The 27,629-nt window shown below is 35.2% G+C and overlaps 1 protein-coding gene and 1 long non-coding RNA gene across 2 annotated transcripts; one reads left to right on the top strand and one right to left on the bottom strand.

Annotated features, from left to right (window-relative positions):
- Nucleotides 1-631: 631 nt before the first annotated feature.
- LOC105213945 (transcription factor btd) lies at nt 632-4,122 on the bottom strand. Its single transcript, XM_011187062.3, has 2 exons — nt 2,522-4,122; nt 632-2,382 (listed from the first exon to the last, which is right to left on the bottom strand). Exons 1-2 carry the CDS (start codon nt 3,208-3,210, stop codon nt 837-839), a joined length of 2,235 nt encoding a protein of 744 aa, XP_011185364.2. The 5' UTR covers nt 3,211-4,122; the 3' UTR covers nt 632-836.
- A 19,175-nt stretch (nt 4,123-23,297) lies between these two features.
- Nucleotides 23,298-23,928, top strand: LOC128922128 (uncharacterized). Its single transcript, XR_008471417.1, has 2 exons — nt 23,298-23,442; nt 23,537-23,928. It is a non-coding gene; the product is annotated as an uncharacterized LOC128922128 (long non-coding RNA).
- The last annotated feature ends 3,701 nt before the right edge of the window (nt 23,929-27,629 follow it).

Raw genomic sequence — 27,629 nt, 5'->3', positions numbered from 1 at the left:
AGTACAAGACAAAATATCTCCTGCCATCAGACAAACAGTCAATCGCGTTTTAGTTCCGACGCCACTTTTGACCGTCATAACTTTAAAGTGGTAGATAATTTCGTCTATCTTGAAACCAGTATTAACACCTATCTATCGACGAAGAAAAACTAAACTCTACAAGCCAGCCCTTATCATGTCCGTCCTGCTCTATGGTGCAGAAGTAGACGTTTTCGAGAGAAATGTTTTGCGGAAGATTTATGGTACCTTGTACATTGACAGCGGCGTGGAAGTTCTGGAGCTCTTTCAGCTCATAACAAATTACAGTCGGATGATGCAATCCACAAGCACGGGGATTTAACAAAAATGAAAGTCAAGTAATTTTGAATGCAAGTAAACTTTTAATTTTATTACATATTATTATATATGGACTTTTATTTATCACCTAGAAAACATGTTGAAAGAACATAACAAGATTGGGGTTATTATTTTTCTAATACATTATTACATACATACATATATACATTCGAGATACATAATTAATACTAACTTTTCATATTTACAATTAATATTTTTAATTTAATACTAATACCATTCAATATAAATATGTTTAAACATTTCGAAAATTGAATGAACTATTAAAAAACAAATAATTATACAATAATAAAACCTTAATAATGTTAGTTAAACTTAGACAACAACAACGAAAAGCCACTTTGTAACGCAGATATTTTGTATACATATAATCTCAACTATATTGAACAAATAAAAAACAAAACAATCGATGTACTTAAATATAATAAGCAGCAATCTGGAACCGTTTCAGATTCTATGGATTGATTTGTCAACATCAGTGCTTAGGCGGTGGCATGTGAATGCTGATATGCGGCTGCTGTCGCCCAAGGATTGTGCGCGTGGTGGTGGAAAGCGCCGGCGCTGGCGTAGCCCGCACTCGCGCTGAAATCCGGATAGGTGGTGTACTCGGATTTCATGTGCAGCAGACCAGGATATGTGTGTGATGTGGTGGTGTGTTGTAGGTGGTGATTCACAGGCGAACTAGAACCGTTAGAGTCACCGGGCGAACTCATCGTGAGCCCGTACTCGGCGGCCAATTGGGACTCACTTTGCATTGCAAGCGCGGCATAATGTTGGCTACTCGTTCCTGTGGTCGATAAACTCGACTGCATGTGTTGTGGCTGTTGTTGTTGTTGTTGCTGGAGGTTAGGCGTTGCAGCTGTTGAGGTAGTTTCAGTATTTGTGTTGTTGTTGTTGCTGGCAGGACTGCCCTGCATTGACTGTTGCTGTAATATGGCACTGCGACTAATTTGTTGTTGTTGATGCTGTTGCTGCTGCTGCTGATTGCTTGTATGGCTGTTCCACAAGTCGAACGAAGTGCTGCTCGACAAGGGTGAGGATAAGGACACGGAGGAATTGGAAGTTACGGACTGTTGCTGTTGTTGTGAGCCGGTATGTTGTTGCAAACCGCCGCTATAGAGGCCAGCGCTAGAAAGCGAATGCGTATGATGGAAGAGCGATGTGCTTTGGTGGTACAAATTCGAATAAGCGTTATAGCCGCTCATTGCGTCTGGTTGTTCGGTCTTCATTTGCAGTTGTGTTGGCGTCGCTGTGGGAGCAGCGAGTCTGGACGCGGCTGTGACTGAAGCGGCAAGCGGTTTCGTCGTGCTATTATTGTTGTTATTGTTGGTGATTATATTTGTGGCGGACGAAACACTAGACTGACTTGCAACCGAAGATTTGGAATTATTTAGACTGCTGCTATGCGCCGTTGTCTTTTCCTGTTGATTATCCTGGACTTTCTCTGGCTTTGCTGCGGCTGATTGCTGTTTAGCTTCTGCTGCAAGCGCTTTCTTGCTCTTCTTGTCTTTAAAGTGTGTCTTTTTGTGCTTGCTCAAGTGATCGCTGCGCGAGAATTTCTTCGAGCAGATCGGACATGCATAAGGACGATAATTGGTATGCGTACGTCCATGACGTTGTAACTCATCTGACCGCGAAAAGCGCTTGCCGCAGGTCAGACACAAGAATGGCCGCTCACCGGTATGCCAACGCAAATGTGTCTTCAAATGTGAGGCTTTGCCGTAGAGACGCTCACAGCCGGGTATATGACAAATATGTTGTTTGCGTCCACGCTCATCAGGACCCACAATTGGTGGCAAACCGGACATTTCGTTAGCACAATTGGGACATGTGCAACGCACTGAGCGACGCTGCAGTTGTGTCTGGAAGGCGATGTCGTCAAAGTTGAAGCTGGGATACGCCTGACTCGACCAGGGCTGATAAAGACGATCCTGGTGCGTGAACCAGGCGCCGGCGGCTGCGGCCGAAGCACTCATGCCTACGTTGCCGTAGTAATCCGAGGCGTATTGGGCGTACGGAAATTGTGTGCTGCAGAGGAGAAAGGAAAAAGGAAAAATTGAAAAATTATTATACGGAAGTGACGGAAATGCAAAAATGAAAACTCAACGGTACTAAACTGTGCAACATATTTCATATTAAAATAATGAATTTTGCTAATGCAACTTACCGTGCAGGCAACGCGGCTGCCGCCGAATAGGTGTTCCACGAATAGGCTGCACTCGCAGCCGCAGCTGCACCTAAATCCGTATTTGATGCAGCGGCTACGGCTGCCGCAGCGGCGCTAGCATGTGCAGCCACCGCTTGGGCGGTGGTCGGTGAGCCGGAAAGTGGCGACACCGACGATGAGGTTGCCGATGCAGGCGGACTCGAGGAAATCGATGCAAATGACTGGGCGGGCGATGGAAATATGCTGGTTGGCGAAACAGACGCCGATGAAGGTCCCGAATGTTGACTCGATATGGGCGAAGCCGTGCCGGTAGAGGATGATTGTGGCGGATATTGCATTTCCATTTTCATGGCAAGTGCCGTACAAGCGTCTGTTGATGATGCGGCTGTTGCTGATTTCTGTCCATAAAGTGAAGTGAAATTGCTGGCGCTTGTTGCGAACCCGCCGAGATGTGTGTTGCTGTTGCTGCTGCTGTGACTAACTTGGCCTGCCAATGTTGAAAAATGTGTCGCAGTTTGTGTAATTGTGGCTGCTGCTGCAGCGGCTGCCGACAACGATGTAGCACCGGGCTGTTGCTGTTGCTGTTGGAGGTGATGATGATTGCTGCCGATGGACGGCATTGTGGCGGCGGCAGCAGCGAGCGAGGCGGTTGTGTAGGGATTCAAATAATTGCACGCAGCGTCAATCATTTTTATATATTTTATACAAATTATATTAGTTGCCTAATATGGGGTCTCACTCTTCTCTTAAGTGTTTAGTGTATACACTTAGTATTTGTCTTGTCTTATTTTAAACTGTAAACGTTTGATTTTTATCTTTTTTATTATAAATGTCATTGCTCTCACGTGTCTTTATTTTACTTTGCTTTCGTCTATTATTTATTAAGTTTTACACTTATTCGCTCTTCTTCATTATGGCACACTTTACACTTGTTAACTTCGCACTATGATTATAGCTCCCCGTACGCCGTCGTAGTGGGCGTTATTATTACGGACTCCTTTATTTTGCCTTCTGTTTTGAGTCAATTTTCTTTCACTTGCTTTTCTTAGTTTTGCGTACTTTTATTCTGAAGCACACAATTCATTCTACACATTTTCTGCTATTTCAAATTAAATTGTTCGCACATCAAAACGGAGTTTCAAAAGCACAAATGCACTAATCAATATTCTCAATAATTACAAGCTTTGACCGAAATTGTTGCGTAGCCGCTAGTTATAAAATTGGTCAGCCAAAAGCGTATGCTCCAGTTGTTTGTTCACAACTTCTTATTTTATTAACTGTGACTGTTGTTGCTGCTGCTGTAATTTACTTAATTCAATTCGCACAAAACTCACAACTCGGTGCTGGATGATGACGATGGCTGGTTGTGGGCTACTCGAAATTGGGCCTCCACGGACGCGCTTACAAAATAATGATGACGATCACAATGACGACGTTCCGTAAATTGCGCCGCAAACGCGTTTACTGAAATAATTACTGGGCTAGTAGTGTTGGCTCGGAGTGTGGCTGTGGCTGTTTGTCGCAGAAGCTGAACACGGCTGTGCATGGAGATAGCACGATACAACGATACTGTGATACCAACGTACTACCAACACTAATTATCGTTGCCGACTGAATTCCAAAACGCAGCGAGAGAGTCCAAACAGTGCCAAACGACCGAACGAACGCGGCACGAAAATCCAAAGACGAGTCAAGGCAGCAGCACAAAAACAGACCCAACAAATACGAGCGGTGTGTGCATGCAGGGGAAATCGCTTATACAAATGAGTGAGTGTGAACGTGCGTGTATCACTGTTGTTGCGGATTGGTGGTGGTTCATAGGCTATTTATGTATGTTTGTAGATTTAGTGTTTTTTTGGTGGTTGTTTCTTGCACTAGAAATATATATGTGTGTTTGTTTGTTTGTATGTACTTATGAGTAACTCTGCTCAACGAACGAACTCAGTGTCGTCGAGTCAATAGTTCAAGGTGTGGTGCGGCTATGCGGTATGTATGGATGCGTTGTGTCGTGTTAGACGGTGCGGTAGAGAGTGTTGCAAGTTTAAATGCGTTGCGCGTATTTTATTAATGTCTGAATACAGCGAGGTGCGGTGCGAGTGAGATAGCAATAGACACGGCAGCATAATGGCAGGATTACTGCTGCACGCGTGTACGTTTGCAGGCATTAGGTAGCATAGCAGCTAGTACCATATACCAAAATTCGGAAAGTATAAATTTATTGCTGGCTGCAGACGTTTTGCCGTTTCAAAATGTCTCTTTCTTACCTCCAAGGCATAATGCGCCGCTAATCTTTGTCTGACTAACTAACAGACAAACGTCCTGTTACCTGTGCGAGTTGTTGTTATTATTGTTGTACAATTAAAATAAGCGTTATGTCAAAATAATTCCATGTAATTTAACAAAAAATTACACCAAACAAAACTAATCGCTTATATTTTTGTTGTTTAAACATACATACAATTCTACTTTTTAATTTCGGTTTTACTTTTGCTTTTTTAGCGCTTCCCTTTATGACGTAAATAATGAAATGCTTAGCTTTTGTCAACAAAGCCGGTAAACGAGTTAATGGCACTACGTCAAAAAAGGCAAAATACTACTGCATACCAAGGTGCATGAATAGTTTTTAAGAACATGCACATTAAGTCAATGTATGTTGACCTTCAATTCTAGGTCAATGAAGGCGAAGGTGTTTAGGAATGTCAATTTTTAAACAGTCGTCATTTACTTCATATTTTACATGGAAAGTAGGGTAGATTGGAATATGATTCAAAAAATGTTATGCACTAACAATTGCATACGTGCTAAATCTAGTGTAATCTTAACTTTTGATCTTTATAAGTTTTCTAGAACTTCAATTTACACATACGCCTTAAGCGACTTAAGTTGCTTCTATAGGGCACATTTAACCAAATGAATATTTATAATTATAAATATAATACTAATTTTTAGAACTTTTCGAAAATCGTATCTTCGGTATATATAAATACTCCTTGAGTTATTATTTTTATTATTATTTAGTTTAGTTTTAAAATTGTAATACTTTAATAATTTTAAAGTTTTAATAATTAAACAACCAGATCCAATTAATACAGATTCTTCAATATATCTTCTAGTTATAATCCATTTTCATACTTAAAAGTATATACAAATGTTTGTCTCAATGTTTGGTTTGCAAGCAATTTTACATATTCATAGACCTTTCATAGCATATATTTTTTAAACCAAAGACATTTCTAGAACGCATCGTTAAGTTTTACTAAAAGTTGAGTTTCAAAACCCTTTTTCAAAATTTTAACACAACAGTTCCTAAACAATGCTCCACTCGTGACTCTCTTCAAATTATGTCTCTGAATAGTCACACTCCCAAATCATAACTCTCAATATGCAACAAATGTAACACGAGAAGTACATATGTACATACATACAAATAAATGACAGCATTTATAGAATTTCTGAAAAATTAAAAAAAATAACAAAACGAATGACACCAATACTTAAGAAGTAACGACGTCAACGCAGAAAGTAATGAAAAAATGGGAAATAAAGCACACAAATTGGAATTGAAATAAATTTTGTGGTTGCGGCCCAATGAAATAACTGTATTTAAAGGGGCGTTACCAAACACCGATGTAGTAGCAACAACAGCAAGCATTGCCAGACAGTCGCACAACAGCTGCTGGCACCGACTAATAATCACAGCTGCATGCCTATAAGCGCATTTGTATATGTGAGTGAGAGAGAGAGCGCGAGGCACAGTGAGAAAATGAGCATAACACTTGGCGGAGAGACGATGCCACAGCATTTATATTGTTGTTACACCACTCTATTTTATTCGACCTCCTCCACACATCCCTTATTTCCACCCACATTTAAATGAAGTATCATTCCACGTGCCGCATAGCACCATTTTATCCTTTTACTTGGCTTAGTTTTTGCTTAACGAACTCTCAGTTTCATATAATTTTTTATTTCCATATATATGTATGTACATATGTACATAATTTTAAAAATAAAAAAATAGTATTTTTATACGATGAAAGAATGAGGCATGAAAATGTTATAAAGATATAAATAAACACAGAATTTTTCACATCTTTGATAAATATAGAAAAGTTTAAAAAATTAGAGAAACAGCTCTTTGTAATCAATTAAAATAATTTTATTATAAACAATTTCTTAATACTATATATGTATGTAAATATTGTGGTAACACTATTAAAGTGGCTCAAGTCATTCCATACTTGAAGCCATGAGCCATTATGGGCAAACAATTGTTAAAAATGGCTTGTCTGTAATTGTCTGGTTAGCTCAGATGTTCTTCTCGTAGCCCTTCACTCTCCACAAGCAACAATCTCCCTCCTCAGAATTATTCAAAGAATTGGCTAAACCAACCTGTAACTTCAAGCGTTTGTGCCCACCAAAATTATACACTGCTCCATAGTACTAGTATGAAGCAGCCAATGCTTGCCCCATTCCCATACTTAAGTACCTTCGAATGTAAGACCTGATATTCGGTTACGAGCCCTGCTTGTAATTGCGGAGCTAATGGCGTGTGCGTAACATATAATGAAACGGAAGATACAATTATACTGAAACTGCTTGCACTTATCGCAGTTAATGGAATGCCTTTCGCACCCATATGATGGGCAGTGAGTAACACACAATAAGCTCGTTGTACAATGATCTAACAAGAGCGAAACAAACAGTAACCAAAATAGAATTGATAAAAAAATAACAGCGTTCATCTTAATGTTGTTGTTATTGTTGTTAACAAGATTTATGACGACTAAGCTGATTGAATGTCTACAGACTGGCCAAATGAGTGCTGTTGAATGTTTGAATGCCTGAGTCTGCTTCTGATTTGGTAGCAAGATGAAATACTATTCAGCTCACTTTCACAAGGAGCCTATCCACTTATGTGGCTGTGCATAGATATCGGCTGTGGTGAATCTATGTATGCGCTATGATGGATAGTAATCAATTATTGTTGTAGCTATTTGTTAAAGTACGTATATGTACGTATAGTGCGGCGCTTGGAAGTGGGCAGGCAGTGATCTATGGGAAATATGTTGCGTTAAATCTAGGACAGTGGTTGGGGAGATTGTACTCTTGTTGTGGATGTTACGCGTGCTTAAGATTATAAATTAATGATAAAACACTCGAGCGCGTACAAATATATGTATGTTTATATATAATAAGGTAATAAAAGGTATTACATATGACTTAAGGAGCCATATGTTTATGTGCCAGGCTTTTTACTAGGTCACATGTAGAAGTTGATTATGGAAAAAATTATTTGTACTTATTATTTGTAATTATAATGTACAATGCCTTGTAAGCTCTTAATTTCATATACATTTTATTTTTTAATTTAGGATTACTACACAATAGTTAAATTTACACCTGCAATTGTTAAATTTTTTTATATTCATACATTATTTAACCATAATTTAATGATTCAATTTTGTGGATGCCCCCTAAAATATATTCGAAAACTTAATAAAAAAAAAATTAAAACAAAATTTCAGAATTTATTTTTATTTCGATTCTGCTGTATACACTACTATGGCGCAAAATCATTAATTTCATTTCATTTTTTTTATTTCAAATTGTTAGTAAAACATATTAAAAATATCTTGCCAAAATTTGAAATGACTCCGTGTTCGATTGACTTGTGCATTAAAGTCAATAACTCTCCTTCATGTCACGAAAGCGCCAAGTGTTGTTGTTATGACTGTTATGATTTTTTATTTCTGGTGATGAAACACACATCTTCTAAAACGACTTTGTTTTTGAAGTCGCGTTCAAGCTAGTTTTAAAAAGTGGCAATTAAAAGTAAATTCTAAGCTCGTTACCCGAATATGCGCAAAATTGTTAGTTTGATTATGATCTGGAATTTGAGCTCGATATTATTTTCGGTGGATATATTTCATAGTATATAATTACTTACATATATGTATCAAATATTTTTAATAATTCAATAAATTACACTGGTCGACACAAAAAATGCATCAAAGATCAGACAATGATATTCTTATAGGATTTTCATCGCTGAACACGAATATGTCCTCCAAAAGTGCCTATCACGTCGAGATTTTGAGCAAAATGGACTCAAAGTCTCAAAAAACCCTGTTTTTGGCCTTTTTAGATCACGTCTAGAGAATTATGCTGACGTGCTAGAAGTCTCTAATTAGGCTTAAATTGAAGCTTAAACTGTCAACTATAAGAATCTAATCGAAAAAGTTCTGAATCAGTCAAAAATGGTCATATAGCACAACTTTTTCATGTACTTGCACTCATAGAGCGGTACACTAGGGCACTCTTACATATTAATGAAAAGTTGTGCTATATGACAATTTATGACTGATTCAGAACTTTTTCGATTTGATTCCTATAGTTGACAGTTTAAGCTTCAATTTAAGCCTAATTACAGACTTCTAGCACGTCAGCATAATTCTCTACACGTGATCAAAAAAGGCCAAAAACAGGGTTTTTTGAGACTTTGAGTCCATTTTGCTCAAAACCTCGACGTGATGGGCACTTTTGGAGGTCATATTCGTGTTCAGCGATGAAAATCCCATAAGAATATCATTGTCTGATCTTTGATGCAGAGAAAAAGTTACTTTTTGTCGACCAGTGTTATCAAAATTGTTATACGGGATATTTTTTATAGTTAGGTACTAAGTTCTTTAAAATTTCAAAATTTCGTTTCAGAAGTAGGATTGAAAATTCGCAGTTTAGATTTAAACTCGATTTAAATATGTGTGTGAGTATGGATTTAAAATCGTTATAGAGTTAAAAATCGTCATTGAGGTTCACGAAACGGTAACTGTATATATTAAAATTATTTAAATGTAAAGTAAAATAAAAATATTTTTCAACACAAATAATGAATGTAGGTACTGTGTGTAATTAACTCTTAACTCTATCGTTTTGACTTTGGGGCGACACTACTGTTTAAGTCTACAACAAACAACTGCAAATTTAACGCCTACCTATAATACATGCATATGCTAAAGTAGTGCAGCATGGGCTTAACGTTAGCAAACTAAATTAAAATCGTTATATTTAACTTGGTTTACGCACAGAATTCAAGAAAATCGGTTAAGGTTCAGCAAAGGTAGTTAAAAGAAAAGGAAAAATCGGTCATTCCTTGAAAAAAAGTCAACATATTATTTGGGATATGGAAAAGTTCCCGGTACAAATGACTTTAGCCTTCATTAATATTCTCGCACCCACAAACAATACATTTCCTTTGTATGATGGGCAGCAGGCAGAAAAGTTAACATGTACACACATACACACAAGCGCTATAAATGCCGCCATGCACTCGAAGTTTTCCCAGAGTTAATCCGGTCAAGTCATCTTTTGTTTTATAAAATATTTACCAACTCCGCGAGAAAATACCAAACAAAATCACCTTTGTTTGGGAGTTTATATGCGCCTTTGTGTTAACTGTTAATAGTATGTACATATGTATATGTATGTGTGAAGGTATATGTATATAGCTGTTCGTGTGCCTACCTATATTTGACCCAAGGCAGTATGTCCTTTCAGCTGAGCGAAAAACAATAATCTTTTAACCAACTAGCGGAGTCTTGTTGTTGTAGAGAACTCAAACCGCAGTTCATAAAAGCGTTTTACTACTAACTTAGACATAGAAAATGTAGGCTGCCAACATGCTAACAAACAATTGCGTTCACCCATACAAATATACATTTCTACTAACTATTGACTGGAAAAGTCAAAAATGTGTACTGCTCTCTGATCATTTCACGCAGACAATTCAGCGCTTCCGTTACTCTAGCTAGCCGCAAACGCTAACATCCTTGGACACGGTACATATTATACAAAGGCACTCACAGTGAATGCCTATATAAAAGAAAAATATTTTCTGGTATTTAAATTTGTTTTGTTCAGTCTACTGTTCGTCGCTATTCAGAAGTCTGCAACATAATGACATTGCAAAAAGTCGATTCATTAAATTGGCTGTACAATGTTGTTCACATTTGTTGTTGTTTTGCCTGTAGCTTAATCCTTTCCTTGTGTTTGGTAAGCCAAATTTTCACACTGCACCACCCATGGTCCGAACTAAGTAAGCGTAGGCTGAACAGCAACACCAACGAGCTCTTCGGCACAATGTCCTGCATCCATAAAAGGTTTCTCGGTTCGTTATGCAGATAAGTTGTTAATTGGATTTATGCGATTTTCGCGTGTAATCCATATTCTGGCAGCAAATATTTTGCCATTTTGCAGCTCAACGAAAGGGGCCACGAAAGGATTATTTATTTAGAAAAATCTCGGTATAATCCAGGGTTTTTTGATCATTGACTTCCAAAGCCATATGCAATTGATTTGGCCTTTCTATAGCTGAGTAGGTGACTTTCGTAGAATTTATCTCCAAAATGATGGTTTGTTTAGGATTAACCCTTTAAGCTCAAACAGAAGCGGAGAAATGGTAATAACAAAGAAATATTGTCATTATAAATATACGATAAAGTTGTTATTTGTTTATGAAACACTTCAGTTCTTTCGATACTTTTATACTCTCGCAACAAATGTTGCTAAAGAGAGTATTATAGTTTTGTTCACATAACGGTTGTTTGTAACACCCAAAACTAAACAAGTTAGATATAGGGTTTTATATATCAAAGTGATCAGGGTGAAGAGTGGAGTTCAAATCCGAATGTCTGTCTGTCCGTCCGTCTGTGCAAGCTGTAACTTGAGTAAAAATTAAGATATCTTGATGAAACTTGACACACTTATTTCTTTCTTGGCACCATAGGAAGGTTGCTTTCGAAAATGAGCAAAATCGGACCACTGCCACGCCCACAAAATGGCGAAAACCGAAAACACATAAAGTGCCATAACTAAGCCATAAATAAAGCTATGGAAATAAAATTTGGTATGAAGGATCGCACTATGAAGGGGCATATTTGGATGTAATTTTTTTGGGGAAGTGGGCGTGGCCCCGCCCCCTACTAAGTTTTTTGTACATATCTCGCAAACCAATAGAGCTATATAAACCGAACTTCCTGCAGTCGTTTTTTTTAGCCACTTCCTAATACAGTCCAAAAATGAAAGAAATCGGATCATAACCACGCCCACCTCCCATACAAAAGTTAGGTTGAAAATTACTAAAAGTGGGTTAACTCACTAGCGAAAAATATCAGTAACACTAAATTTCACATAAAAAATGGCAGATGAAAGCTGCACTCAGATTTTTTTACAAAATGGAAAATGGGCGTGGCGTCGCCCACTTATGGGTCAAAAACCATATCTCAGGAACTACTCGACCGATTTCAATGAAACTTGGTTTGTAATAGTTTCCTTACATCCCAATGATATGTTGTGCAAAATTGGAGAATCGCTTCACAACCACGCCTACTTCCTATATACCAGAACTTTGAAAACAATCTGAATCGTTTACTTTACAATATATAAAGTAAGCACTAGTGAAGATATCGGTGCAGAACTTTGCACAAATACTATGTTAATAGTGTGGCAGCCCCATTCTAAAAATCGCCGAAATCGGACCATAGGTTTTTAAGGCCCCATATATCGAACACGAGGACCTCGGTGCTTCTAACCCTTATTATGGTTTCCAACTTTCAATGGACTTTATACAATATATATGACGAATATGTGGGTCAAATTGTGTATTATATAATAAAAATAAAGTTAAATAAATAAATTGCGAGAGTATAAAATGTTCGGTTACACCCGAACTTAGCCCTTCCTTACTTGTTTTTTATATTTTAATTGAGAAAACATATAAAATTGCGCTCTAAATATCATTAAAATTATAATTAAGTTTTGAAATCTATCAAATATAAAATCATCGTTGCCAAAGTCGAGTTTTTTATTTAATATGCATATTATAATCGTCTAGCAGGTCAGATGAATATAAAAAAATACAAAAATTTTTAAACATCCGTACTTAATCATTGCCAGTCAACTTAGCTGAAATTAAGTGTTTTATTACAAATTGAAAAAAACAACAACAAATAGTGCAAATAATACCAGCTCAAATAGAAAATTTGTAAAATATTAGCGCGTAACATAAACAAGTGCAATGAGACTGAGGCTTGGGTCAAAATACTTTGTTTAATCTCACAATAGATAAATTGAACCTAAATAAATAATACAAAATAGAACTGAATATATATATACATATCGAAATCCATATTCAAATCTTAAATGCTCGAAATGAGACCATAAAACTGAGAATTTCCTGATCCGGAAAATATCTGAATAATGTGGTCTGGTGTTTGGTATGAATAAACCATCCCTAGCCAATACATATATTAATTTTCAAAACGGTTGACTTTCAAAATCAACCTTGGTCTCAGTCTAAATCTGTTTGGTATATTTTATTACTATTAAAATTTAATGATTAGCCCCATACCCCTAATATAATGATTACCAAGGTTGACTTGTTATCCAAAATATTAAAGTGGCATCCTTTGGTTAAGTTTATCAGCGCAGATATCTCAATAATATTAACTACGAATACATTATTATGTCACATCACTAATATGATGAATAGAGTGATTTTTGTTATATACCTCAGTCAAATAATTATATATGCGTGATCTTTTTGCAAAAAAATTAAAGATTACAAAATTGCAAAATATTTCTGAATATGCAAGTTTGTTATTATTAATGTATACGACATAAAAAACAAAAAAATAATAAATTTCAAAAAATTTTTAAAACTATAAAACAGAATTGAAGTAATATTTACATATACATATGTGAATTTTACTATTTTTACCAGTAAAGCCTATACATTTGAATTTAACTGAAAGAAATGTTTATTTATCTAGTCAGTAGAATTGTCCTTATATTTTAAAACTAAATTAAGCCGCTTAATCAGAGAATTAAATACTGACTGTTGAATAGTTATGTAAATATTTTCAAATTCTTGCTTTATGGCTAATTTAACGTAACGTACTGTCTCAAACTGCTTTCCATTTTGGAAAACAGGAGCAGAGAGGTTCTCCCAGAGATCCTCAATAGGATTTAGGTTCGAACTCAATGTTGCACATTGTAATACCGGAATTTTTCGGTCGTTGATGATGTTCTTCGTGTGGATTGAAGCGTTGTCCTTTTGATATGACCAGTTATAAGCCATAAATATTGCCAGCAAATTGTGTTAACTCGCTGTCCAAAAGATCTACATTGATATTTGCATTCATTTGAGTGAATATAAAACATGTAGATAGCTTTCCACAACAGTAAAATACAGCCCATGAAATCCAGGTACCGCTTCCAAAACATCGCTTGTAGTAGGACCGTCGTTCGTGGTGCGAATCTCTCCAATATTTCTTGCAATGACCTGGGCCGACCAAATTTAATTTTTTTTCGTCACTAAAGACTGTATTCTATCACTCATCGGCACAGAATTGGTTAAATAAATTTAAATAAATGTTATCAAATTTTTAATAATTGATTAAGTTAATGCATCTACAATAATTTTGAAAACAAATTTTATCAAAAAAAGTTTTTGCTGCGGCACTATCAGTAAGAAAGATCCGCTAAACTGATTTTGCACATATAAATATTTAATATGCAATACCCAATTCACAAGAACATTCTTAATGTAACTGTACAACGAACGAGAAAAGTATGAAACAATTTTCGTTGCATAGTAACGGTAACATATCAACCTTTTATTCCACATTTACCGAAATCCAAAAAAATAACAGTGAATAAGAAATATAAACAAAAGCAAAAATGCACATATAATTATTTGACTGGGGTACACATATATACATAAACATGCACTAAAGGCAGTAAGTGAGTCATTGGCCCAATAGTATGAGTTTATATTATCCCGAATATAGTTGTAACCGATTAAATACTGCTTCTAGTAAAGATTATGGAATTCACATGAAACACTTAAACTAATAAATAACTGTATATTGGTACTGTTGAATTAAAATTTCCAAGTTATTCATATTTATAGTCTCGCAACATGTTGCACAGAATACATATAAAATATTAAATATTTGAATGTAATTTTTTTCGAAAAGTAAGCATGGCCCTGCACTCAAATACGATTTTTGTATATATCTCCAAAACCACTTAGGCTATATAAACCAAACTTTTCTCTTTAGTACCCCATCATACGCCATGAAAATGCACAGGTGAAAACGGATAATAACCACGCTCACCCCATAAAAACCGTCAAAAACACTAAATTATGTAACCGGGATTATGGGATCAGTTGGAAATCCCAAGTGAAACCGGATCGCTCTCTTTAGATCTTTCCAACGGAGGGGAGGCCTTTCTCGTCCGCGGCTTCCACTGGCGAGTATTGCATCGAACACTTCCAAAGCTTGATAGTTTGTGCCCATCATGACGTCGGCAACATAACTTAGTCCGCAAGCTGCTGTCTTTTTATCCGCTGGAGTATGTCATTGCAGTCGTATAACTCGTACAGCTCATCGTTCCATCGTCTGCGTTCTGCCAATGTTCAGAGGACCATAAATCTTGCGCCAAACTTTTTTCTCGAAAAATCATAGTGTCGTCTCATCGTATGTTTACATCGTCCACGCTTCTGCACCAGTAGTAATAACAGAAAAAACGACACTCAAATTTGTATTAAATATTTAAGATGTCACATCTCCAAAAACCATACCTCAGGAACTACTCCACTGATTTCAAAGAAATTCGGTACATACTATTTACTGAACTATAACTTTTCAAGATCCCGGATATCGAAGATGAGGAACTCAGTGCCTAAGGGTAAATTTTTACCGAATATATCAGTAATCCTCCCAGATATTTTAAGTTATTCAGCGGGAGTTCTCTTCTGTGTCTTTGTACCAAAAATGGTTAAAATCTGGTCATAACTTCCCCTAGCTCCCATATACCTAATTATAGGATTTTCAGAATTACGTAGGACTTCATCTATACTACTATTCTAAAAAGGAAAGGTTTGTATGTATATTTGTAATGAATAAACTCAAAACCGATTTCAAAAATTCTTTCACCATTGGAAAGCTATATTCACCCCGAGTAACAAAGGCTATATTTTTTACTACAATCTCAACTTTCTGGAAATAGTTCCTACATGAGGGTATCACAAAAACTCCGTGATGGAGAATATTAATCTGAAACTGAAAATCGTCTTATTCAAGTCATTCTCTTCGCATCGCAATCGCGTGGCAAAGATTCAAGTAACGTGCACTCGCAGCTGCTTGCTGAACAAAATTTAAAAACCTCCCAAGTACGCGTTTGAGAGTTGCGTTTAAACCCGTGCGAAGCCAGAGCGGTCTGCTAGTACCTTATAAATCAGTTAATATGTGAAATATCTTAGCCAAAGTGAGCGTATAGTCTTGGATATAATGTAGCTTGGTGGTGAAATTAGTTAAGGAATTACCTCAGCCCTCATATACAATATATAATGTTTTCGTTATTCTAGTGGAATTTATGTCGAATGTATGGTTCAATTTATATGTTATCTTATTAAAATTAAACAAATACACGCGAGAATAGAAGATGGTCGGTTACACCCGAACTTAATCGTTCCTTACTTGTTTTTGAGTGTCTCTTGTATTATTTATGATATTATTTATCTGTAACCTGTTTGGCAATAAAATATACCTACTTATTTTATAATTAATATGACTTCAATATTTGGTTCAAACGCACACAATGTTATTCCCTTCACATACATACATACATGCATACCTATCTAAATATAATTTTCATCATTTTGTTAACTTAATATTTTACTATTTTCTATATACGTATTCATATAATACATACATATGTATATTATAAGCCGTGGAATGAAATCTCAAACTCCAAAGCTAACATATGGTTTGAGCGAGCGCGTCAAAATCTAATTTATGACATCACCTGTTACTTCGATTTCAGTTGTTGCTTTTACTCTTTTGCTAAGGAAGGCTCCTCAGACACACATGTTCCAATTGAGAGAATTATGGTGGAATTTCTGTAACTTCTGGCACACCCCCAACTACACTCGCCATGCCAGCAATACGATTTCCTAAGAATTCTCTAATCTAACTGCTTTGATGCAAAAATCAAACTCCGAATTCAAAAGGAATTACCAAACAAGTGTATAAATAAAACCCAAACGAACTATCAAGAAAAAATGTACGAGCGTACGAAATGACACCGTAACGTCAAATGACAACAGCAAATATGCAGTAAGCAATAGTGTATAACATTTTTTTCCTTTTTTTATTAATATTTCGCTTGCATTCGAGCAAGTATATGTATGTTTGTATGCAAGTGCGTTTGTGGGCAGCCACACACACTTCTCTCAAATTGGGTCGAGAACAATCGAAAAGGCGTACAATAAATTTCAATAATACACATTACTTTGTCTATTGGCCAGAGACCGCTCCAAAAATTTTAATTTATTGCCCGCCAACATGAAACGCTCATTGCTGCAAAACCTAACCAAAAACCACACCAAAATATGTGTGCGTGTGTGTGTGTGCATAGTATATAGAAATTCACAATAATTTTGGTTATATAAACGCCGTGTGTTTGTGCAAATTTATGTGTTTGTATGTATGTACATATGTATATACCTGCGTACTTAGTATTTGGTAGAAAAAGAAGAAGCAGAAAATATGTCTAATTTGTGCGTCGATTTGTCGTTAAAGTCACAAGTGTCAAAGTGGCCTTATTGTTGCCTTTGTTGTTATGCCGTTGCGCATAGTAAAAATCGTATGCCATAAAGAAATCACAATTTACGCAGAATTGTTAGAATTCAATACTAAATAGCTGACCTATGTAACGGCAACAACAAAATGCATGCACAAGTGCGCAATAAGACACCACTGACGCACTTGTGTCTGCATTACATGCTCATTTGGAACGTTTGAACAACAAGTGCAACAATGCAACAATGCCCACATTTATATACATACATGCATGTACATATGTATGTATGCATGTGCAACTATGCATTTTTTCTTGCTACTCTTCGCCATCAGATTGGGAATGACATAATTTTTATTTGCTGCCGCTGTATTGTCTGTGCCTGCAACACGCCTTTGATTGTGCCGCACCCCTACTTGCCCGTGGCAATAGTCATGTGTATGGTTGCCCGTGTAGGCGGCGTGTTCTAAAAAGGACACAAACGTAAACGCAGTGAGTTGATTGTTTCCAAGCTGTCTATTGTCCAAGAAGCTACATTGTTTTGAGGTGAATTTAACTGTGCGAAAAATGCATTCGTTGCACTGACCGTTTTTCAATGTACTCGTATTCGAACAGTTAGGAAAATATGCAACATTTGACATTTTTATTACGTAGACCGGGTGGCGCTAAAAAGAACTTGTTCACCAAATATTTTCTCACAGAAATTAGTAACACCACAGCAGAAGGCGTAAGCCATTTTTGTATGCAGTTGATGCCTATATGTATAATCTGGAATCGGTTAAAGTCACATCGGTTAAAGTCAAGTATCTTGCAGGACCCGAACTTGCAAACCTGTAGCACAGGGTATATTAGATTTGTCAAATTCTCGAGAGTGCTTTAAACAGACTCCACAAAAAACGCAACAGGTATTCATTGACCACATAAATCTTGTAGGACCCAGCAATCATTATTGGATAATATTCGACCGAATAGACTATGTCCAGCGTGCGGTGAAGAAAATAAAGCAACCGTAGCTGAAAGTATACACCTAGACCGTAGAGAGTCGATTCAGTGCCGTTCGCAACAACTCAAATGACGTGTGGAACGACCTGACCTATTTTAAAAGATTAAATAGAAAGCGTAAAACTACAGTTTGTGCTAGAACTGAAGCCGCACGACTTTCCCAAGCGACATAGCTTCGCTCTATGGACGCTTGAAAAGTTCCAAGAAGATCCGATGTTTTCGAGCCAAATTCTGTTCAGCGCTGAGGGCCATTTCTGGCTCAATACATGAAGAGATTCTAGAGCTATCATATCATACAAAAAAAACAACTGCTTGGTGTTGTTTGTGGTGTGGTTGTCGGTGGAGTCATCGGTCCATATTTGTTCAAAAAATTATGCATATGAGAACGTAACTCGTGATCTCTGCGACATTTGGTTTCCACAAGGCGGCGCCACTCCCCACACATCGCATCGATTGGCCACCAAGATCGTCTGATATCACACCGTAAGACTTTTTCCTGTTTGAAAGAAATAATCTTAGAATAATCTTAAATGCCAAAGAATGTTCTTTCGGATGATAATAAGTATTTCCCATTAAATTTGAATTATTTGTTTTCTTTTTTCTCCCTTTATATGTATATACATATAGTCTTTACGATACTTACAAAACGAATCTCCTTATCACCTTATCTCCTTTGAGCTGTGTATATATTAGAAAACTGACCAACTTTTTGGTTAAACCCAGCCTGCAAACTACCGTCAGTCAGTTACCATATTCATATATACAGTCATAAGTTAGCGATTGTATATATTACAAATTTGACAACGTCCTATGAACTATTTAACAATTTTAATCGTACTTATAAAGTACTAATGTTTCGCTGAGCTTATATTAGAAGACATTCAGAATATTATATAAACATATATGCTTTATATTGAAGTATAGAACTTAAATGTAAACTTCGAATATTTTCGAGGTTCGGTCGCAGATATTGTTCTTATTGTAGTGTTTCATTACAGTAGCAATAAAGGATGGGGTGTCGAAACCATGATTGCTCATTTGGATACCCACAGAGAGCAACGATGATGTCCAGCTGAGCGCCTGCTGTGTAAAGTGAAGCGTTAGATTATGCCGCTAGCTACTGCAAAGTGTACATACAATGCAGGTGCCAAATTAAAGATTTGTATTTCGATACAACTTTGGTACATATGTTGAAAATGTCTTTAGATTTTTACTTTTGCACAGCAGTAAACAGGAATCGAAATTTTTCTGACTTCTGTTTGGTTTTGGTTTTATTGCTTTTGTATTGAGCAAATCGCTAAGAACAAAAGATTAAACGGAGGTATTCAATAGAGGGATAAAGTCTAGAAAGCGTGTGAAAATTCAATATTATGTGGGTAAATTAAATATGTAAGAAATCTAAAAACTATCTAGTAGGAACTGGCTAAGTACGAGTAATATCTCTAGGTACTAGCGAAACGCTAAACGAATCGACGCCTGTGATATGCTGCTGAAACGGATCGAACTCGACCCATTTTTGAAGCGGATGGTGTCTGGCGACATAAATGGAGCACATACGACAATATCAAGCGACAGCGGTCGTGGTCGAAGGCCTGTGAATAGTCCCAAACAGTGTCCAGCCGGGATTGACGGCCATGAAGGTTTTGCGGTGCATTTGGTGAGATTGGAAGGGAATCATCCACTATGAGCTGCTCCCATAAGGCCAGACGCTTAATTCTACTATCTACTGCGAACGACTGGACCGCTGGAAGAAGGCGATCGACCAGAAGCGTCCAGAATTGGCCAACTGGAAGGATGTAGTGTACCACCAGGACAACGCCAGACCACACACTTCGTTGATGACTAGTCAGAAGCTACGGGAGCTCGGATGGGAGGTTTTATCGCATCCACCATATAGCCCGAATATAGCACCAAGTGATTACCACCTGTTCCTGTCCTTAGCGAACATTGCTGGTGTAAAGTTGAACTCAAAAGAGGCGCAAATAAGGAGGGGGCTTCTACGAGGGGAGTATTATGAAGTTGCCGTCTAGATGGAAACATGGTGAAAAATATTTAAAGTACATATATTCAGAGTATTCATATACTGAAAATGTATTAGATGAAAAAGATACAAGGCGGTAGTGATAGCTTCCCTAACTCGAATCACCATAATCCACAAAAAATCTTCGAATTTGAAAGACTTCGAGAAATAGAAGTTTTCATTAAAACATGGACTTTTTCAAAAATATATAAATTACAGATTTATACACAGTGTTATTTATTTACTTTAATACTTATGCTCTGTAATTTTGTTGGTTAGAAATAAAAGAGGCTATTGTTTAACGTCTTGACGTCTGTAACCCACGCCTTTGTTGCATGATTTGTGCAATCCATAAGTGTTATATCATATTTTTCGCCTCCTTTGGAAATTCTGCCTCGATAGTAAAATTTTAAATTTTGTATTATGGCTTGGAAGGAAAATTCTATGAAATTTGACTTCTAGTGCCAATACAAGAGTTCAAGTTATGGAGATCTTCGATTTATGGGAACTGAACTGTGTTAATTATTTAATTTATTTTATTATAAAAATTAATTAAACATTTATTGCCATACATTTAGTTGATGTTAAAATATATATGGGCATTTCCGCCATAGCGAACGTGACAATCGTACACTTTTAAACTAAAAAAATATGAACTAAAATGTTTTTTTAATATCGACAGTAGGATTTTTTAATAGCCCTTCATTAGTTCTACATTTAGTGTTAAGGTTGATTTTGGAACGGTTTTCATTTTCAAGATAATTGCAAAAAACCAAGGCATTCGCACGGGACAAAAAATGGAAGTCGTTTTTGGGGACAACGGCGATTTCAGCGAATTGTGAGGCAATATTCAGATGTTTTTGATTGTAGAGCGTTGTGAATGGATGCCTATAAAATTGATATGAATTTCACACAAAAATAATGATTAGTTTTTTTAATTAAATATTAATCACATTCGCACAGGATATTTTTTTCCATATTAATATGGATGTTGATTTTGTTGTTATAATACGGAATTATTTAACAACAAGTCCAATAAAATGGACTGAAATAATAGTAAATGTATTTATTTATTTATTTTAACTAACATCCAACGAGAAACACAACAAAAATTCTATACTATAAAATGAAAATAGTATTATGAATGTGAAATACAGTTTTTTCAGAAAATGCTGTCCTCGAGTATACAATTTTTTGGATTTCCTTATCTGCTATACTTTCCTTTTGATAACTGCTCCCACTCCCTGAAGAGTATTTTAATTATTTTATAAAATCAACCAGGCTTGATAATATAAATTTGATTTTAAACTGAGAGCAGTTACCTTAAAAAAAAAAATATTTTAGAAAAGCAACTAAAGGACTTATAAAAGCAAACGATTTTCTCCGACAACCTTGTTAAAATGTGCACTCTTATTTTGATTTGTAAGCCTATAATTTTCGCCAAAATGTTTTTTAATAGCTATTTCAGTGGAATTTAAAGTGCCATTTTTGATCATATGTAAATAATTAATGTAAATGTGTATATTTACATATTTAAGTCAATTTTATAAGACAAAAAATAATTTTAAATTTTTAAATTCCACACCTATGATGTCGCACGTGACCAATTTTAAGTAGTTACCAAAACCGCAAATCTTCTGATTATTGAACAAGGTTTCTTTTATTTTAATTGTATAAAAATTTGCTGTTTATACTCAAAAATTTGCATGTTTTCTGCTTATATTTCCGGTGCAGTGGGAACAAGTGTTGTTTTTTGATGTCGCTTACTTACTTATTATTTATACTTATTATTACTTACAGTTATTTGCAATCGCATTATTTCTTATGCATTTTATTTTCCTCTTTGTACACAAAGCAAAAATTAATACATGATATGTTTCTTTAACAATTTTGACGAAAAAACAAATGCAGAAGAAAAATCGAAATGAGAAAAGTAGCTCCTATTCTACTTGACTTCGGTATATCTTGTAATTGGTTATGAATTAATTTAAAATTAATTTAATATAAATAAATTTAAATATTTTCCTATGAAAATATGCAAAAACTTTGTAAATCTAATAATGTTTAATATTTTGTCTGTGATGTAGCTTCTGGCGGAAATGCCCATATGTGTAGCTATTATACTGATTTGTTTTTAATATATAGTACGACGAAATTGTCTAAATCAGCACTCAGTTGCTTATTTGATAGTTTCTGCACGCTTTGTTCGTTTTTTTTTTGTTTTTTATTTTTTTTTGCCAGTTTATAGTGAAAATCAGCTGTGATGAAACAAAATACGGCAACAAAGGGCGCTAAATCAGAGTCGCGTAGGTAAATTTCGAGTAGATTAGCTTCAAATCACTTCGGTGACGAGATCAGCAAGTGTAATTTCTGTAGGTGGAAATCTTACTAAATCCAGTTGATTAGTGATATAATCTACTCAACAGCCAAAATCTCGCAATTAAGTGTCGATTGGAAGATGCTATTACCAATATATGCTTTCTGGCGCCAACTGGAAACACCAAGTGAAGCCTGGTCACTTTTCACCTGGTTTCTCCAACGGAGTGGAGCTCTTTCTCCTACAGCGGATACTGCATCGAAAACTTTCAATAAATTTAACAATACTTACAATAAATTTCCGTATCCTTCAATTTAGTTTAGTTCCCTATAGAGGTCGCGGCCGTTGAATTTATATCTCTACATATTAACTAAATAAAACGAGATGTCGCTATAACAATATGTTGCATTGCATATATTCCGGTCACATTTGTAGACATTTTATCTGCACTGATGTTTTCTAATTACGCCAACAGATGGCGCTAAATTGACTGCTGCCCCAATTAGTGCATTAGGGTTGCCGAAATGTACCGAAATGTTTGTATAATTTTTTTTGTTTCTACAAATAGGTAAAATGTACAATATTTTCGATATTTGATATATGTATATATATTTATATGCAGAAAATCTACATATTGTTAATAATAACATAACATTTAACATTAACGTGTTATTATAGTATTACTAATGTTTAGTTTGAGTTTTTTTTGTACAAATTATTAAGCGTGTGGCAATCGTGATTGATACATTGTTTTGAAAGCGTTCAAAGCGCTTATCTTGTCACACAAGCATTTCAAGTAGGAATAGTCAACGGAAGCAAGTAAAGCAGGCCTTCACTAGGCCTGGATCTTAGTTTTTACTTAAAAAACATTAAATAAATATAAAATTTAAGTTTAATTCATTCTTGGCAGCGTAATATGTATGCGGAGTGAAAAATGTGAGAAAATTGTGTTAAATATATTGAAAATTTAAATATTTTCAAAACTGTAAGTCTGAGTCACAGTATTTATGCATACATAATCCTTATCTAGAGAGCCACACATACCACAATTCGTTGTTAAACCGGGACCGCCAAAATAATCACAATCTTGTCAAAAATATATATGTATGTATCAGAGAGCAGCTTCGGGCAGAGAACTTACAACATAGAGAAGGTGCAGGTTCGACAGCGAAATAAATTCAAGTCTGAAAACTTTCAACGGGGGAATTTACCACACTAGCGGGGAATTCACCTTCTGAAAAGTTAACAGCAATTTCAGTTTTAGCAGCAGGGAATCTGTAAAACGAGAAATTGCTGGCACATGAAATAATCATGTGATATTTTTCAAATCCATTTAAATTTTTTATTATTTTTTATTTTATGTTATTTTAAACTAATTTATAAATTGATATAATTACTAATTAAAATCATATTTTTACCAAATTATTAATAAAATTAATAAAAATAATGTTTATGATGGGCGTCGAACCTGATGCCCTTTCTCAACTAGGGAATTCGATGGCTAGGCAAAATAGGAAAATATGTGTGAATAAAATATGCGAGAATTTATCAATTGATGGTAAACAATTCTGAAAGTCATGTTTTATTAAATTTATATATTATTCAATAATATTTTTATTTCATTTAATTTTCTATATTTTTTTCATTTAATTTTTATTAGATATTTTTTATTTATTTTAAGTTAATTTTTATTTATATCTGATTAAAAAGTTTGTCTTATTCTTAATTATTTAAATAAAATATATAATAATCTATAATATCATTATGAACTCGAACAATCATTGATTTGCCGTCGGCAAATTTCATAATAATGTGAATGTTATACGTTCTCTGCATACGCGTGCAGAAATATATATATACATATATACATATAAATGTGAACATACAAATCTACATTCCTCACATTTGTGGTACCATAGGAAGGTTGCTTTTGAAGACAGACGAACTCGGACCACTGCCACGCTCACAAAATAGCGAAAATCGAAAATATTTAAAAACATAAAAATATTTTAGAAATAGGGATTTTTCTTCTAATAATTCTAAAAATTACGTTATAAATATTAATAAAATTAAATAAATAAATTGCGAGAGTATAAAATGTTCGGTCCTTCCTTACATGTTATAGTGTGTAATGAGGTGTGTAAGGGAAGTGACTGCAGATAGTTTGGTTTATATAGCTTTATTGGTTTGCGAGGTATATACAAAAGACCTATTTGAGGGCGGCGAAAAGACCATTTTCCCAAAAAAATTAAATCCAAAGTTGCTGCTTCCTAGTACGAACCTTTGCCAAATTTTACTTTTATAACTTCATTTAATTTTCGGTATTCGACATTTTGTGGGCGTGGCAATAGTTCGATTTCGCCCATTTACGAAAGCAACTTTCTTATGGTATATCTATATATCTAAACAGTTAGTTAGTAAAGTTACAGCTTGCACGGACGCACAGACTAGTTTCTCGCAAGAGGATAGCACTATAATGCTGACTGTAGTTCATTTCTACTATATTATGGTATCCTTCATATTGTAGTTTTTACGAGTTTTAATTAATAATTGAATATATTGAATAGTTGCTTTAAGAAGTTAAATCATAATGCACTATTTTCGTAAATTGTCAACCGCAGACATTTTCCAAATAGCAAGTGACGCAATAACGTCTTTTGCTTGTAACATCAAATGGTCGTTTGCGATTAAATAAAAAAATGTGTAATTAACTGACTTTCAATGAAATGAGAGTTGTACGTCTCTTTATCTCTGGGTTGAAGTTTCGAATAAATTTATGTATGTTCTATTGCCAGTGCTTTTGACATTTGATATTTTAGCTACGGTGGCCAGTTTGGCCGAAATATACCAATTTGTGTAATTTTGTTGTTGCTACAAATAGTTAAAATATATTTGATATGCATACATATGTGTTTACATCTATTATTATATATATTATATATGTATTAAAGTATTACTAATGCTTTGTTTGAAATTTTTGTGCACAAATTATTAAGCGTGTGGCAACCGTGATTGATTCATTGTTTTAAAAGCGTTCAAAGCGCTTATCTGGTCATACAATCGTTTCAAGTACGAATAGTCCACGAAAGCAAGTAAAGCCAGCCATCATTAAGCCTGGATATTCAATAATTTTTACTTAAAAAACCTTAAATAAATATAAAATTTAAATTATTTCAATGCTGACAGTGTAATTTTCAATGTGTGAAGTGAAAAATGTGAGAAAATTGTGTTAAACATATAGAAAATTTAAATATTTTCAAAACTATAAGCCTGAGTCACAGTATTTATGTATGTACATATAATCCTTATCTAGAGAGCCACACATACCACAATCCGTTGTCAAACTGTGACCGCCAAAGAATTCTCAATCGTGGCAAAATTATATATGTACACTTATGAACAAAATAATAGCGTGTTTATAGTTTAGCTGATACTGTTTTTTCCAAATCGTGTTGTAAATATTAGTATTTTGTTTTGATGATTTTGGCGTTGTTTGATTATGATGAAGGCGAAATAGTAGCGTAGGATTAACAACAACTTGCATAATTTATTTGTAGATCTTACATTTTGGGCACATGATAACCATTGTTTCATTAAATGTGCTTGGCCAATATAATATAGGTGTAAGTCAAATATTTAAAAAATAAGTGTTTTTTCGAAGTTTCTTTCATGCCAATATAGCATTGGAGTATTTGCATTTTATCTTCCTTTGAACACCAAAAAATATTCAAATTGGGTCGTAGAAGCCCCTACTACACCGATCCAAAGCATCGATTTGTAAAAAATTTATGCATGAAAAACGCACAGATTCACTGTCAGTATATTAGTATATTGGCCAATTTTCACAATATATTATTGGGAGGTAAGGAAACTATTACAAACCATGTTTCATTGAAATCGGTCGAGTAGTTCCTGAGATATGGTTTTTGACCCATAAGTGGGCGATGCCTCGCCTTTTTTTCATTTTGTAAAAAAAATTGAGTGAAGCTTCCTTCTGATATTTCTTCTGTAAAATTTATTGTATCTGACGTTTTTCGTTAGTGAGTTAACCCACTTTTAGTAATTTTCAACCTAACTTTCGTATGGGAGGTGGGTGTGGTTATTATCCGATTTCTTTCATTTTTGGACTGTATAAGGAAATGGCTAAAAGAAAGATTTAGCTCATTTTCAATACCAACCTCCTCATAGATATCTCAATTATTACTCAAGTTATCGCTTGCACAGACAAACGTACAGACAGACTTCCGGATTTGGAATCCTCTCGTCTTTCTGATCATTTATATATATATATATATGTATATATGTATAACCCCATATCTAACTCTTTTATTTCTGGGTGATGTAAACAAAACTAAAATACTCTGTGCAACATGTTGTGAGAGTATTAATATTCGGGAGAACTTGATTGTTGGAAAAAGAAAGATAAAACAAAAGTGGGTACCAGTACCACTGTGACATATAGGGCAACGAATTCGCCGACAAAGAAGCAAAAAACACCATACGTGGCCCGTGTATTTATGTTAAAGCTTATGAAAACAACGATATTTCAAAGTTTATTAAAAACTATGCGAATCTTCAAATAAGCGTTGCTCGGCCTACGTATAACAACCACTATCGACTCACAAATCCTGAGCACACTTCTTCCTGCAGCATACCGGAAATTAAAATTTTCACTCGGCTCCGTTTAGGACATTTTTACACACCAGCATATTCTGGAACACAATGCAACATGTCGACTTTGTAATAGTTCTACGAATTCTGTAGAACACTTATTAAATCACTGCCCTGCTCTATGCAATATTTTACAGGAATTCTCTTACCCAATATAAAGGGTGATTTTTTAAGAGCTTGATAACTTTTTAAAAAAAAAAAACGCATAAAATTTGCAAAATCTCATCGGTTCTTTATTTGAAACGTTAGATTGGTTCATGACATTTACTTTTTGAAGATAATTTCATTTAAATGTTGACCGCGGCTGCGTCTTAGGTGGTCCATTCGGAAAGTCCAATTTTGGGCAACTTTTTCGAGCATTTCGGCCGGAATAGCCCGAATTTCTTCGGAAATGTTGTCTTCCAAAGCTGGAATAGTTGCTGGCTTATTTCTGTAGACTTTAGACTTGACGT

The sequence above is a fragment of the Zeugodacus cucurbitae genome, chromosome 5 (genome assembly GCF_028554725.1).
Source record: "Zeugodacus cucurbitae isolate PBARC_wt_2022May chromosome 5, idZeuCucr1.2, whole genome shotgun sequence".
Lineage (NCBI taxonomy): Eukaryota > Metazoa > Arthropoda > Insecta > Diptera > Tephritidae > Zeugodacus > Zeugodacus cucurbitae.
The sequence above is the reverse complement of the archived record's forward strand: the minus strand, read 5'-3'. Positions and strand labels throughout refer to the sequence as shown.

Bases quoted from the DNA above. Each gene is read 5' to 3' on its own strand.
- LOC105213945 (XM_011187062.3), bottom strand. From the start codon at position 3,210: ATGATTGACGCTGCGTGCAATTATTTGAATCCCTACACAACCGCCTCG. The intron at 2,383-2,521 runs GTAAGTTGCATT...TCTCCTCTGCAG, and splicing joins GCAGCCGCGTTGCCTGCACG to CACACAATTTCCGTACGCCC.